At 46.3% G+C, this 16,405-nt stretch overlaps 1 protein-coding gene across 1 annotated transcript in view; it reads right to left on the minus strand.

Moving 5' to 3' along the window:
- DPP8 (dipeptidyl peptidase 8) overlaps positions 1 to 16,405 on the minus strand; it is a 54,036-nt gene that overhangs the window by 12,261 nt on the left and 25,370 nt on the right. Inside the window, exons 13-16 of the mRNA XM_056865828.1 lie at positions 14,441 to 14,593; positions 9,010 to 9,145; positions 6,197 to 6,342; positions 5,124 to 5,270 (exon numbers count right to left, since the gene is read on the minus strand). Of these exons, the coding sequence (XP_056721806.1) occupies positions 5,124 to 5,270; positions 6,197 to 6,342; positions 9,010 to 9,145; positions 14,441 to 14,593 (582 nt within the window). The remainder of the gene's footprint in view (positions 1 to 5,123; positions 5,271 to 6,196; positions 6,343 to 9,009; positions 9,146 to 14,440; positions 14,594 to 16,405) is intronic.

Here is a 16,405-nt window from a genome sequence, read left to right on the forward strand (position 1 = left end):
AAATAATATAATAAAGCCCGTTTAACATCTAAAGAGTGAAGAGTTTTCTCCGCTGTAGACTGCGGGTTGGGGAAAAATACAGGTAAAACCAAGTCCTGTCCCAAGTGGAATTCGGACACCACTTTGGGCCTAAATTCCAGGCTGGTACGTAATACTACTTTAGAAGGGTAAAACTGGATAAAAGGAGGGTGACACTTTAACGCTGCTAGCTCACCCACCCTTCGCGCAGATGTGATGGCTACTAAGAAACACACTTTATAGGACAACCATGCCAGGGGAACTTTCCCCAAGGGCTCAAAGGGAGAGAGCATTAGTTGAGCCAAAACTAGAGACAGAGACCACTGTGAAACAGGCTCATGTCTAACTGGGAACATGTTTGATAGACCCTTTAAAAACAACTTAGACGTAGGATGGGAAAAAAGGGAATACCCATCCACTCCCACATGAAAGGCGGGCAGGGCTGCTAAATGGGTTTTAACTGACGAAAAACTTAGACCTGTTTTCTTGAGGGATAGTAAGTAATCTAACACAACTGGCAACGGGCATGATGACGGAAAATGTCCTGTACTCATCACCCATTTAGAGAAACGTTCCCATTTAAAAGCATAAGAAACCCGAGTAGAAGGTTTCCTTGAATTTAAAACTACCTCCAGAACCTGATCAGACAACTTTACTGAGGAGGATTTAAAAGCCAAGCTGTCAATTGAAGTATACCCGGGTCCTGGTGCCGCATTTGGCCCCCTGATAGAAGGTCCGGCGCTATCTGAAGGCTCCTGAAATTGTTCTGAGCAAGATTGAGAAGCTCCCAAAACCAAGTTTGTCTGGCCCAATATGGAGCTACTAAGATGCAATGAGTTTTGTAATCCTGAATCCGAGCTAGTGTTTTGGTAATCAAAGGAATTGGGGGAAAGGCATAAAACAGAGCCCCCACCCACGGTCTCAGAAACGCATCCCCTAGAGATCCTGGATCGTGGCCTGCTCGGGAACAAAAAAGGGTTGCCTTTGTATTTCGAGATGTGGCAAATAAATCTATCTCGGGAAATCCCCATTCTTGAAAAATGGGTAGAATGTAGTCCCATTTTAGAGACCATTCGTGATGAGGGGAAAAAACCCTGCTTAGGGAATCCACCCTGATGTTGTGTACACCTTGAATATGGATGGCCTGTAGAGACACGTTGTGCAGGACTGCCCATTCCCAAATACGTTCTGCTTCTTTGCAAAGGGTGAGGGAGACTGTACCCCCTTGTCTGTTTAGATAAAACATTGCGGTGGTGTTGTCTGTCTGGATGAGCACCGCGTTGTTGTACAGGATTTCTGCAAAAGACATAAGAGCATAACGAATTGCTCGCAGTTCTAAAACGTTAATATGAAGGGAAACCTCTTGAGAAGACCATAAACCTTGGGCTGAGAAGCCTTGACAGTGTGCACCCCAACCCATCAAAGAGGCATCAGAAGTAAGCACCACATCCGGGGTAAACACACCAAAAGAAACGCCAGAAGTCAAGTTATGCATTTGGGACCACCATTTCAAGGTATGTAACACTGGTCTAGGTATTGAAAATCTAGTCCTTTGGGACTGAAGGAGAGGTTTAAATTTTCTGACAAACCAATTCTGTAAGGGTCTCATGTGCAACCGAGCAGTTGTAATAACTGCTGTAGTGGAAGCCATCAAACCCAAGAGTGTTTGGATACGTAAGGCCGATTGATGTCTTTTTCTTAAAAATAACCTTACCAAACCCAATAGCTTGGTGGCCCTGTCTGCAGGTAAAATGGCCTTACCCAAAGTAGAATCCAGGGAAGTGCCAATAAACCTAGCTGTTTGAGTCGGGATGAGGACAGATTTTTTAAAATTAACTATAAGGCCTAGAGAACCTAAACAATTTAAAATGAGCTCTTTTTGAGCCAGTAACTGCTCCATAGAAGGAGCCGTAACCAACCAATCGTCCAAGTAAGGAAAAATTACACAACCTTTGGTACGAAGGTGTGCCACTACCACGGCCATACACTTAGTGAAAACACGGGGAGCTGTGGACAAACCAAAAGGTAGCACAGCATATTGGAATACTTGTCCTCCCACAACAAATCTCAAGTATTTACGATGGTCCTCCCGGATAGAAATGTGGAAATAAGCATCCTTTAAATCAATAACCATATACCACCAACCAACTTTTAATAACTGCAAAACATTATGAACAGTCAGCATATTGAATTTTTTGTACTGTAAACATTTGTTAAAACACTTCAGATCAAGAATAGGGTGTAATCCGCAATCTTTTTTATGAACTACAAACAAACGAGAGTAAAAACCTCTTAGAGAAGTTGAAACCGGTAGAACTGCACCCTTGTTAATCAATTCCGCTAAAGCGGCTTGTAAGGCTGGATATAGTTCCAAGCCAGTGCCCAAAGGAGGGTGACCTAAAACAGGTAAAAATTGAAATTCTAACGAATAACCATATAAAACAAGGTGTAAAACCCAAGAGTCAGAAGTTATATTTGACCAGGCTGAGAAGAAAGAGGCTAAACGGTCGCCAAATATACAGGGGACGCTTTCCCCACTCTGTAACAGTCAGAAGGAAGATTTGGGGCCTTGATTCCTTGGAGATTGAGATCTCGGGGCGGAGGGTCGGGACCTTGGAAACCTCCTTCTGTTCTGATGTTGGAACGACTGGAAACCCCGTTGTTGCCCGTAGGGAATGAGTGGAGGGGGAGGTGGTCTCTGGAATCTGGGTTGAAAGGAAGTACCCCTATAACCATAGCGTGGCCTATGGAAACTGCCAGGTACTTGGACAGATACCCCCATGTATCTGGCATCTTGTTTCTCTTTCTTCAACTGGCTGAGAGTGTCATTAGTAGTGGCTGCAAACAGACCCTTGCCGTCAATGGGTAAATCCTCGATGGTACTTTTCACGTCATGAGACAGAGCAGTGGAGCGGAGCCAAGCAAACCTGCGCAGGGAGACCAAGGCAGCCATGCCCCTAGCAGCCGATTCAGATGCGTGTCTACCGGCGTTCATTTGGTGACGTGCTAATTGAATTCCTTCTGATATCACTATTTTAGCCAACGATTTCTGTTCGTCAGGTAAGTCACTCAGGTAAGTAGACATCTTTTCCCATAAAAATAGATGATAGGCTGACATTATTGCTTGATAGTTTCCAATTCGGAACCCAAGCGCCTCTGCAGAGTATGTTTTCCTACTAAGAACATCTATACGCTTACTGTCTTTATCAGACGGTGAGGAATGGCTGCCCAAACGTTTATTTTGAGACTCGGCTACAATCACTGATGAAGGAGCTGGATGAGAAAACAAAAATTCACATCCTGAAGGAAGGACCTTGTACATGCTGTCTACTTTCCTAGATGTAGATGGGGTGGTGGAAGGACTCTCCCAAACTTTTTTGGCCATGTCCATAAAGTCCTCTAGCACCGGAAGGGCTGTAGATGTGGAGGCTTGGGAAAAAAGAGGAGATAAAAAAATTTCTTTTGGTTTAGGAGCAAGTGACTTGGCATCGAGTCCCAAAGCTTTAGCAGCTCTGGTCATTTGTTCTGAAAATTTAGAAATTTCTTCCCCAGAGGGGCCAGGCAGCTGGTCACCAGTAGATAGATCTGGTGTAGCCTCAGACGGCTCATCCAAGCCTAATTCAGAGCGAAGTGACTGTGCATCTTGCTCAGATTCCAGATTGAAATGCAACTGCTGATCCAAGAGAGGTACAGCCTCTTGTGTAGCTAAAGGCTGCATTTGGTCGCCAGACCAGGATGGAAACTGTTGGGGTTGTTGAAAATGCGGACCCCACTGTGGGTAGGGGTATCCTTGCCAGGGAGCTGCTTGAATTGGCCCATACCACTGGGGGGGCCACCACTGAGACATTGGAGGCATAGCCTGTTGCTGTGATCCCATGGAACCAGTAGCTGGAACCGACTGATCATGGTGAGATGAATGAGAAGAGCCCTGGATCTCTTTCAAAAACAGATCAGGCAGGTCAACCTCCAAATCCGATGACTCTTTCTCAAAATGAGGGGAGGGGGTACTAAGAGGAGGCGGGGTACGATCGTCCTCCCTAGTAATCGGATCGGTAGAACTCTTGGAACCGGATGCCTTCGGTTCCTTTGATTTTTTTGTTAAGTGCTTGGTCTTAGCTCGCGCCTTCTTTGGGAGTGGTTCCGAAGCGCTCCTAGTTTTCTCTGTAGTAGGTGAACGGGGGCGGGATCTCGGAGCGGGTGCGGGGGTCGGATCCGAGCGCATGGAACCGACTGATTCGGAACGTACTGAGTGGTCTCGCTCGGCCGATGACTTCGAGGCCGGCATTTGAGATCCAGATAGAACCTTTTCATAAAGCCAAGCTTTCAACCGGGAGGCCCTGTCAGCACGGGCCCTCGGTGTAAACTGCAAACAAATCTTGCAGGCAGTCACATTGTGGGACTCACCCAGGCAGAACACGCAGAGCGAATGTTCATCTGTTTTAGTCATTTTAGTGTCGCACTGCAGACACTTTTTGAACAGAGCTGCCTGTGCCATTACCGTTAATTTTCCTTTTTTCTTTTATTTTAGATGAGAGAAAGCGAGAAGCTGCAAGAAGAACGTCCTTTCTTCCCGGCGGCAAAGAACGAACTGGGTAGGGGGCGCCGTGACGCCGCGTCATAGGGCGGGAAGGCGGACGCATGCGCACTGGCGTACGGCGCCCCCTATCGGATTTTAAGAAGCTAGAAGAATCCTTTCCGAGGTTGGCCTGCGCAAGCGCAGTCCCAATGTGGGACTGCACAGAAGACCGCAGACGAACCAAAATGGTTCACCAGATTAGAGTCTGCCACTCATATGGAGGAGCGGGGAATCAAACACGGTTCTCCAGATTAGAGTCCACCACTCCTAACCACTACACCATGCTGGCTCTTGTTACCCAGTAGCACAGCCTGCGGGGGAGGTAGTTGTGGATTTCCTGCATTGTGCAGGGGGTTGGACTAGATGACCCTGATGGTCCCTTCCAACCCTATGATTCTGATAGCGACTTGACACCACCTTTGACAAGATGAGAAAAAGGCAACAGCCCTGAATCTCTGGGCCAGTGTCAAGTACATGGTTAAAGTGTCCAGGCCAGAGTCTGAACCTCTGCACACGTTTCACAACCTACCATCTTGTATTTAAAGGCCCCTTCAAACTTCAGGCCCCGGTGGCAGGACCCCCTGTTGTCGATCACCACCACCACGTAACCCAGGGAAGCCAGCGTGTTCAAGCGGAAATATTTCACCCCTTTAAAGCGGTTGTTCACCAGCTGCACCTGGAAGAAAGCATCCAGAACCCATTATGTTTCATCGTATAATTTAATGCAGAACCAATAACGTATTAATGTGCAAAATTAAAGTGCAATTTTAAAATGTAACCTTTGTGCAGTCGTCTGCAATATTCTGGAAGTGTTTGATTTGGAAATTTCAAGAATGCCACCATGGCACAGCCTGATAAGATTTGCCCCATAACAGACGGAGAATTGTTTTCTGTGTTTTTTTTTTTTAAAAAAAAACTTTCTACCCGCAAATTTCTCACAGGTTTGTCCAACACTTGTCTATGTCATTTCATGGGCAGGCAGAATGAATTACTGGGCATCGTTTTCTGGGAATGCCAATGTCAACTTAGAAAGACAAAGTAAGTTTCTGTCCCTCATGGGTGCAAAAATATACTTGGAAATTTGTGGGCAATGTCTGTTGACATCAGAACCCCAAAGGGCCATAGCTCAGTGGCACAGCATCTGCTTGGCATGCAGAAGGTCCCAGGTTCAATCCCCGGCATCTCCAGTTTAAAAGGACTAGGCAGGTAGGTGATGTGAAAGACCTCTGCCCAAGACCCTGGAGAGCCGTTGCCGGACTGAGGAGACAATACAGACTTTGATGGACCGAGGGTCTGATTCAGTATAAGTCAGCTTCATGTGTTCATGTGAAGGGAAGACTGAGCAAGATTTCCAAAGATTTGGGGGTAGGGACACTTTGTCCCTTCTGCACACCCAGCAAAATCAAAACAACTTCCAAAAAATAGTTTGAGGTTGCAGAGTTACGTGCCACTATGTGAGTTTGCACAGTTCAATGCAATTAACTTTTCTTGGTGCTGAACCTGGAATGTTCAGGCACAGAACTTGGATGGAGGGCTTGTTTCACATCTGTTTCTTCCCGAAAGAATGGTATGACCAATCAGAAGGTCTTTCCAGAAACTAACCTGAGGGCCTCCATAGATGAAAAGGACTGTCGGGTATTTCTTTCCAGGTTGGAGATTATGAGGTTTATATATCATCCCATAAAGTACAAATCCTGAAGAACTCTCAAAAGAGAAGATCTCGGGGGGGATATAATCGGGGAGCGGTCCTGCAGGAAAGCAAAACAGAAGGTGTTTCAGCTAAACCTCATGGTTTTGCACCTAATGGAGCTGTCAGCCATGACAGTCGAATACCCCCAGTCCACCACATTAAAAAAAATATGTATTTGCTACATATCTACCCCAGCTTTTCCTCCAGTGGGCACTCAAAGCAACTTACATTGTTCTCCTCTCCTCCATTTTTATCCTCACCACAGGACAGGAAGGGTTGGTCAGCGCTTGGCTCTCGTGGCTCTTTCTTACATGCCCAGGGAAATGCCAATCTCCACTTTGGGGTCAGGAGGCAATTTTCCTCCAGGCCAGATTGGCCAGGGATCCTGGAGGGTTTTGTTTTTTTTGGCCACCTTCTGGCCATGTAGTAGGGATCACTGGGGGTGTGGGAGTGAGTGAGTGAGTTGAGAATTTCCTGCATTGTGCAGAGGGTTGGACAAGATGACCCTGGTGGTCCCTTCCAACTCTATGATTCTATGATCCTATCAGGTAGGTTAGGCTAAGTGTGCGTGACTGGCCCAAGGTCACCCAGTAAGCTTCCCTGACAGAATGAAGAAGAAGAGCTGACTTTTATATGCCAACTTTCTCTACCACTTAAGGCAGAATCAAACCAGCTTACAATCACCTTCCCTTCCCCTCCCCACAACAGACACCCTGCAAGGTAGGTGGGGCTGAGAGAGCTCTAACAGAGCTGTGACTTGCCCAAGGTCACCCAGCTGGCTTCGTGTGTGGAGAAACAAATCCATTCACCAGATTAGCCTCCGCTGCTCATGTGGAGGAGTGGGGAATCAAACCAGGTTCTCCAGGTCAGAGTCCACTGCTACAAACCAATACTCTTAACCACTACACCATGCTGGCACCGTTTTTAACCACTACACCACCCTGGGGAATCAAACCTGGGTCTCCCAGATCGTACGTCAACATTCCAAAAGGCAGCAAATTCAGGTATGGAGTGTGTGATGGAGAAATGCATGTCTTGGTATTCGTGATGTCCCAAGTACTAGCCAATATGTGCCTGGGTCAGTAGTGGGGGAACTGCAGATGTGTAGAGCTTGTTTTAATCTGCAATGCAGGCAATTAGTGCTGGACTTCTCACAACACACGCTGGAAGGAAGAGGTCTGGGTCTTCCGCATGAACACAGCAGTGGCACTGTCTTTTTCTTCTGTCATAAGTAACGTCTGCTAAGCTTGCATAAAATCAGATTTTTATCATAGCGGTGGTGCCCAATGTGGTACCGCAGGCACCATGGTGCCTGCCAACGCATTCCCTGGTACTTGGCTTGCTTCCTGAGCCTTGGGGATAAAATCCAAGGGGACTTGGAGGCGATGGGAAAAAGCCAGGATGCTTTGGGTCACTCCCAAGCAGCTGACAAGCAAAGTGCCAAACTCGTCTCAGGTAGGCAGACGACAACCATAATTGCTGAGCTCAGCCGCAGATGGGCTTCTTTACGTGTCTGGGTTTGGTAGCCTCACCCTGTAGCAGGAAACTCTACCCTGGCTATGGAAATTGAAACCAAACAGCCAGCATGGTGTAGTGGTTAATGGCCAGCGTGGCAGACTCTAATCTTGAGAACTGAGTTCGATTCCCCACTCCTCCACATGAGCGGCGAACTCTAATCTGGTGGACCCGGTTCAATTCCCCTCTCCTTCACATGAGCAGCAGACTGGGTTCGATTCCCCACTCCTCCACGAGCGGCGGACTCTAATCTGGAGAACCGGGTTCGATTCCCCACTCCTCCACATGAGCGGCGAACTCTAATCTGGTGGACCCGGTTCAATTCCCCTCTCCTTCACATGAGCAGCAGATTGGGTTCGATTCCCCACTCCTCCACGAGCGGCGGACTCTAATCTCGAGAACCGGGTTCGATTCCCCTTTCTTCAACATGAATGGCAGACTCTAATCTGGAGAACCGGGTTTGACTCCCCACTTTTCCAAACTCTCTCAGCCCCACCTACCTCACAAGGTGTCTGTTGTGTGCATGGGGGGGGGAGGTGACTGTAAGCGAAGGAGGAGGAGGAGAAGAAGAGTTGGTTTTTATATGCTGACTTTCTCTAACACTTAAGGGCGACTCAAACTGGTTTACAATCCCCTTGCCTTCCCCTCCCCACAACAGACACCCTGTGAGGTAGGTGGGGCTGAGAGAATGTGACTAGCCCAAGGTCACCCAGCTGGCTTCACGTGGAGGAGTGGGGAAACCAATCCAGTTCACCAGATTAGTGTCCGCCGCTTAAATGGAGGAGGGGGGAATCAAACCTGGTTCTCCAGGTCAAAGTCCACCACTCCAAACCACCGCTCTTAACCACTACACCACGCTGAGACTCCTTATGGTAGAGAAAAGCAAGATATAAAAACCAACTCTTCTCTTTTCCCTTTGACCAAGAGCCAATCTGTTTCCTGGATGCACAAGATGCTTCATAAGAGCCCGAGGGCATCTGCAGAGGGTGCCCATTTGGAAGCATGGACCTGTCTCAGGAAAGCGCTTGGCTTGCAACCTTCCTGCATTTGGTGATGCCCTGCCTCTAAATTCCATACCCACAGGCTCGAGACAGCCAGGTGACCATCACAACAGGAACGCTAATGTGGAACAGCAACAATGAATCGGGCCAACCGCCCACACCGTTTGGCTAGGAAATCTCTTACAAGCTTCACACTCAGTCAGAAATACCTGCGGAATCTAAAATGGTGGCCCAGAATTCCTTTGACCTATGGGCAGGGTCGTCTTCAGGACCGGTTAATTTGTACAGGGACACCTGGTGGGGGTTCTTCTGATTGCTGAATTTACAGATGACCATATCGCAGTTCTGGAAAGAGAAGCAGAAACAGAGAGCGCTTTAGAAGCAGCGGCACACCTCCGACGTCAAGCCGCCCGCCGAGGACAAGATTAAAGGTGGCAGAAATAGATGAGGCAGAAACTATGCTTGTTAACAGTAATGTAATGAGAGATTCTCTCCCACATCCTGTGGGAGCTCCAGGCCTGGGAGCGCAGCTGGCCTTCCAGGTTCTGTTTCTCAGAAGTTTGTTATGACTGCTTACTCTCCGTTTGCGTGATAACTAATCTACCATGGGAACCAGGCTCAGCCTTGTAACCAACTGTGCCTTTGGTTTTCTGTTCCAACCTGCTTGTATTCCCCCCAGTAGAGTCCTCGTACCTTCCCCTGTAAGTTCCTGCTACTCACCTTATGCTTCCCAAATAAACCAGCCTCTTAGAATACCCTGTCTGGATGTTTGGTGCTTGGGATTCAACAGGTGAACTCAGACCTTACATCCTGTTAGACCAGGGGTGTCAAACGTAAGGCCCACGGGCTGGATCCAGCCCCTTGAGAGCTCTTATCCGGCCCGCAAGCCATCCGTGGCAGCCACCCCTACTCTCAATCTGGGGTGGCGAGGCCTAGCCCGGCCCGTAACAAATGGCTGCAACACCCCTGTGTTAGAGGATCTGAACTAAACGATTTTAAAAGTCTTGCCTGTGCAAAATTGTTTAGCAGCAGAGTTCTCCAGGATTTATCTATTAAAGGGAGATCAACAACCTTTAATTCTGATAACACAAAAGGAGGCAAAGTTCGGTTCTCTGAACTATTAACCAGCAAACCAGACAGAACACTTATAGAAACTTTTATCAAGAATGTATTCTTTTTTTTGAGCAAGACAGAAAAAAATACACATAGAACAGCCACAATACAGTACTTTCAATATCAAAATATATTCAGCATGTGTGTACTAACAATTAACAATATCCTAAATTTTCACATACATCTCCTATATGCATACCTATAAGTCACAACAAGACAACAAGAGATGACAAGAGTCACTGGAAAAGACAGTCATGCTAGGAAAAGTTGAGGGCAGCAGGAAAAGAGGAAGACCCAACAAGAGATGGATGGACTCAATAAAGGAAGCCACAGCCTTCAATTTGCAAGATCTGAGCAAGGCTGTCAAAGATAGGACATTTTGGAGGACTTTCATTCATGAGTCGGAAGCGACTTGACGGCACTTAACACACACATAAGTCACAAACCAACAATGTCTCAAGTGTTCACATACATCTCCTATATACATACATAGGTCACAAAAGAATCAACGTCCATAGTATAAATAAATTCTATCTAAGAATCATAACTCTGGCTAACAGCCTAAAATTTGATGCATATAACAGTTCCAATAGTCAGCACAAAGTGTGCAACACAATCTCAGCCGAAAAACAGTGTAATCCTCCAGAGGCAATCAAGCCGTTTTGTACTAGGTACTTCATCACTTTCCTTTGATTCCTTGCCTCTTCGTTTGCTTCATGCTGCATACATATCTATTGCACCCTTGACATAATGAACAGTAGCACACAGTTTACAGAATTTATTTATATTATGGACATTGATTCTTTTGTGACTTAAATGTATGTGTATAGGAGATGTATGTGAACACTTGGGACATTGTTGGTTTGTGACTTACAGGTATGCATATAGAAGATGCATGTGAACATTTGGGATATTGTTAATTGTTAGTATGAACATGCTGAATATATTTTGATATTGAAAGTACTGCATTGTGGCTGTTCTATGCGAATTTTGTGAGTATACTGCATAGGTTAGTGTATTTTCCTTGTTAGAAAAAAATATGGGCATAAAAAAATAACTCTACAATTATTGCGAAGAGAAATGCTAAATTATCAAAGTTCCTTGCATTGCTTCATCATATTTTAGCATGTAGAACACCAAGGAATCAATGTGTCTGTATCTGTGGATCCTAAACTCTAGAGGACTTACCTCACTACATCTTATTTTGCCCATTGTATGCTGGCCCCAGGGCTAACTTTTTATCAGGAGTATTATCCAGTATTAATAACCATTCGGATGCGGAGAAAATTATATTTCTGATATTGATGGGTATGAAGAAGAAGAAGAAGAGTTGGTTTTTATATGCCGACTTTCTCTGCCACTTAAGAAAGACTCAAACTGGCTTACAATCACATTCCCTTCCCCTCCCCACAACAGACACCCTGTGAGGTAGGTGGGGCTGAGAGAGTGTGACTAGCCCAAGGTCACCCAGGTGGCTTCATGTGGAGGAGTGGGGAAACCAACCCGGTTCACCAGTTTAGCCTCTGCTGCTCATGTGGAGGAGCTGGGAATCAAACCCAGTTCTCTAGATCTGAGTCCACCGCTCCAAACCGCAACTCTTAACCACTATACCACGCTGGCTATAAGTATCATACAGACTCTCCGTGTTTATTTTTGCAGCAAGGAAAATAAGGTTTCATGTGGTATCGGAAGGAACAGCTACTTATCTTTTAAATTGAAATGTTTTAGTACATTTCATTATCTATTTTAATATTTTATTTGTTAATCCATTGTATTTGCATTACTATTTGTTTTAATAAATTGTGATATCCAATGGCTACATACAATTAAAAATTTCACTTTCACTATTATAGTAAGTAATCGTTTTAAAAGCCAATCAGGTTTCAGCTTTTGTCTCACAGCTTTTAGGGATTATAAAAAAAAATGCAAGCTATCTCACCCAGTCTTCTCCAGAGGCTTCCATCCAGAGAAATCTGATTTGCTTTTCACAGGAGTGCATATTTTATAGAAAAATATCAGTCTTATCTTTCTCTAAAACAGATCTATTATAATCATATGGTCATATCTAGATAACTGATTGGTTCAAATTAAATATGAGATAATTAACATAACTGCAAATAAACCAATCAGAAATGTATATATGAGTTACATCTGATATAGCAAGATAAGGCCAATCTCAACCTCCATTAAAAACAATTAATCTAACTTTTCTGTAACTGTTTCAACTAACTGTCCACGATGAAAGTAGCTCTAAGCAACAGAGTTCATTGACAGTTGAAAAGTGTGTGAACTCTCGGTTAACCTGCAAATCCAGCAAGAAAAGATCAGTGAGAGAGCCAGCACGGTGTAGTGGTTAAGAGTGGTGGACTACAATCTAGAGATTCCCCACTGAAGCCTGCTGGATGACCTTGGGCTAGTCACAGTTCTCTCCGAACTTTCAGAGCCCCACGGACCTCAAAAGTGTCTGTTGTGGGGAGAACAAGGGAAGGTGATTGAAAGCCGCTTTGAGACTCCTTAAAGATAGAGAAAAGCGGGGTATAAAAACCAACTCTTCTTCTTCTTCTGATATCATTGCTGCTGCTACAGTAATAGCTGCGGAATTCTCTCCCCAGGGACATTTGGGGAAGGGCCATTGCTCAGTGGTAGAGATTTGCTTGGTATGTAGAAGGTCCCAGGTTCAATCCCCAGCATCTCCAGTTAAATGGACTAGGCAAGTAGGTGATGTGAAAGACCCCAGCCTGAGACCCTGGAGAGCCACTGCCGGTCTCAGTAGACAATACTGACTTTGATGGACCAAGGGTCTGATTCAGTATAAGGCAGTTTCATGTGTTCTTGTGTCTGTCCCCTTCTGCTGCTGTGTTCTGCCAGGGGGGGGGAAGACATTTTATGTTTCGTTTGACATTCCCTAAGTGACCTTGCTGACCAATTTTAATTGTTGAATATACAGGGAAGCATATTCCCTGAGCACGTGCAAAGTGCTTTTGCATCACTGCTGAGTAACCACATCCTGCTTTCCACTTCACAGTGCATGGAGGATTAAGGAGCAAGTGACTTTAGGGCAGGGGACTGGATACATATTTATTTTTATTTATTTACTTCATTTATACCCCATCTTTCTCCCCAGTGGAGAACCAAGGGGCTAAGATCATTCTCTTCTCCTCCATATTATCCCCACAACAACACTGTTGACCAGTTTTGGGCACCACAATTTAAGAAGGATGTAGAGAAGCTGGAACGTGTCCAGAGGAGGGCAACAAAGAGGGGTGAGGGGTCTGGAGACCGTCCTATGAGGAAAGTTTGAAGCAGCTGGGTATATTTAGCCTAGAGAGGAGAAGACTGAGAGGGGATATGATAACCATCTTCAGGTACTTGAGGGGCTGTCATATAGAGGATGCTTGTAGTGGAAAACTCAATAGAAGACCTTTGTAACACAAGGAGATAGTGGTGAACCACATGTTTCTTCACTTTCATACAGATTGTCCTATGACAGCACTGGGGTGGAAGGGGTTAATGGGAAGGAAAAGGGAGTAAGGCACCTGGTATAGGCATGCGGAGGAGGCAGCGGCCTTGGAGAGCTCTCTTCCAAGTTGCTAGGCAGTAGGACACACACACACACACACACACACCATTGCTTTTCTGTAAGAAGGGGGGGCTACTTTCTTCCCCCCTGCTTGCCTGGCTTCTTCTTGCTTTTCATTCCAGACTGAACTGTACAGACCGAGCTGTGTGTGTTGGGTCTACCCACAGCTGTATTTTGGGGTCCGTGCAGAGCAAGGGATGTGGGTCCTCTTTTGTCTGTTTGTTTGTTTGTTTGTTTATGGGCAATAAAACCGCTTAAATTCTTGCAGTGTTGTAATCATTGCCTCTGAAATACTTAAGGGAAAAGAACCTTTTGCCCTTTGGCAATACAGTGGTGCCAAGCAGTTTCTGTTGCCCCAGAAGGTCGGACCAGAACCAGTGGGTTCAAATTAAATCAAAAGACTTTCCATCTAGACATTAGGAAAAACTTTCTAACAGTTAGAGCGGTTCCTCAGTGGAACAGGCTTCCTCGGGAGGTGGTAAGCTCTCCTTCCCTGGAGGTTTTTAAGGTTAGATGGCCATCTGTCAGCAGTGCTGATTCTATGACCTTAGGCAGATGATGAGAGGAAGGGCATCTTGGCCATCTTCTGGGCATGGAGTAGGGGTCACTGGGTGTGTGTGTGTGTATGGGGAAAGGTAGTTGTGAATTTCCTGCATTGCGCAGGGGGTTGGACTAGATGGCCCTGGTGTTCCCTTCCAACTCTTATGATTCTATGATTCTATAACAACCCTGTGAGGCAGGTTAGGCTTAGTGTGTGTGACTGGCCCAAGGCCACCCAGGGAGCTTCCATGGCAGAGCGGAGATTTGAATCTGGGTTTCCCGGATCCTAGTCCAGCGTTCTTAACCACTACACCATGCTGGCTCTCATAGGGGGCAGGCCCGACGCCTTCTCTGTCTTTGGGGAAATTCAGCCCTGAAAGCAAAGGGGGGCGAAGGGAAGCAAGTACCTGACTGACACTGCATGAGTGCGAGAAGCTCCGATCCGTCAGCCGCTTCACCTCTCCGGGGTACTTGTAGCTAACGACATACAGGTGGTGTTCCAAGGGGGAGTCCTTCGTACCTTCAAAATATACCATTTTTTTAGCTTCATCCACCCGGATCTGATAAGAAACACATACACACACAAAATAAATGACCCGTGTCGGTACCACTGCAAGTTCCCAGGCTAGACTGAATTCTCGGCGAATTCGCCTGAGAAGTAAGTCAAGGTCAGAACCAAAGGGTACAAATTCTGTTATCCTGTTATCCAGCTTGGCTTTGTTCAACCCTTTACCTGGTACACCAACCTAAAATTACCCTCTTTCCTTGTTAGTATACAGTAGGGGTACTCAACATTTTCAAGCCCACGGGCACATTTGGAATTCTGACATGCAGGGTGGCCACAGCAACAAAATGGCTGCCACAAAATGATTGTAACAGCTTAATTTTAGCAACACAGTGTAGATCCTTGTGCTGTGGTGGCATAAGAACATAAGAAAGGTCATGCTGGATCAGACCAAGGTCCATCAAGTCCAGCAGTCTGTTCACACAGTGGCCAACCAAGTGCCTCTAGGAAGCCCTTAAGCAAGACGACTGCAGCAGCATTGCCCTGCCTGGGTTCCACAGTACCTAATATGATAGGCATGCTCCTCTGATCCTGGAGTGAGCAGGTATGCATCATGATTAATATCCATTTTGACTAGTAGCCATGGATAGCCCTCTCCTCCATGAACATGTCCACTCCCCTCTTCAAGCCTTCCAAGTTGGCAGCCATCACCACATCCTGGGGCAGGGAGTTCCACAATTTAAGTATGGCAACTGCTGCCAAAGCAACATTTAAAAAATCCACACAGCCAATCAAATCTCCAATAGTCAATCAAAAGCCTTGCTGGGCAAAAGCCCTACCTGGACCCACCCACTTCCTAAAAACACTTGGCGGGTGCCAGAAAAGATGTCGGCAGGCGCCATGGTGTCCATGGCCACTATGTTGGGAGGCCCTGGTATACTGATTACCACCACTTTCTTCCATGCTGTGTCTTATAAGGGACCCATGTGTGGCAACCGGTGCTGGGGAGACAGATAATTAAGAGCTAGTTTTTAGGGATGCTAAACCAGAGTGACTGTTTCTCGCTTCTCCATCCCAGTAGCCTTTAAAACCAGTCATGTGCCCCCTAACATTTATTGCCCAGCCTAACTGATTTCATCAGCTCTCAGAAGCTAAGAAGGGTCAGCTGTCGTGGGAAGGGACTGTGGCTCAGTGGTAGAGCATCTGCTTGATATGCAGAGGGTCCCAGGTTCAATCCCCAGCATCTCCAGTTAAAGGGACCAGGCAAGTAGGTGATGTGAAAGACCTCTGCCTGAGACCCTGCAGAGCCGCTGCCGGTCTGAATAGACAATACTGACTTTGATGGACCAAGGCTCTGATTCAGTAGAGGTCAGCTTCATGTGAAAGACCTCTTCCTGAGACCCTGGAGAGCCACAGCCGGTCTGAGTAGACAATACTGACTTTGATGGACCAAGGGTCTGATTCAGTAGAAGGCAAGCTTCATGTGTTCATGTGCGTTCATGTGTCCTTCAATGGGAGACCACCAAGGAAGTCCAGAGCAGAGAAAGGCAACGGCAAACTGCCTCTTTTCGTCTCTTCCCTTGAAAACCCTATGGGGTTGCCATGAGTCAGTTGTCACTTAATAGCAATCCCCCGTCCAAATGTGCCTGCTATCACACAATCCCATTAAATCCACAAAACATTCTACATTCCACTTCAAGCTGCTGTGTGGGTGTTTTACCTCCATGTTCTGAATCACCTTTTCCCCTCTCTTTCTTTCTGGTTAGCCACTGTGTGAAGAGACTGCTGGACTTGATGGGTCTTGGTCTGATCCAGCAGGGCTTTCCTTACGTTCTTATGGAGGACGGGGCTATTCTCTCCAGTATCA

The sequence above is a fragment of the Euleptes europaea genome, chromosome 20, assembly GCF_029931775.1.
Source record: "Euleptes europaea isolate rEulEur1 chromosome 20, rEulEur1.hap1, whole genome shotgun sequence".
NCBI lineage: Eukaryota > Metazoa > Chordata > Lepidosauria > Squamata > Sphaerodactylidae > Euleptes > Euleptes europaea.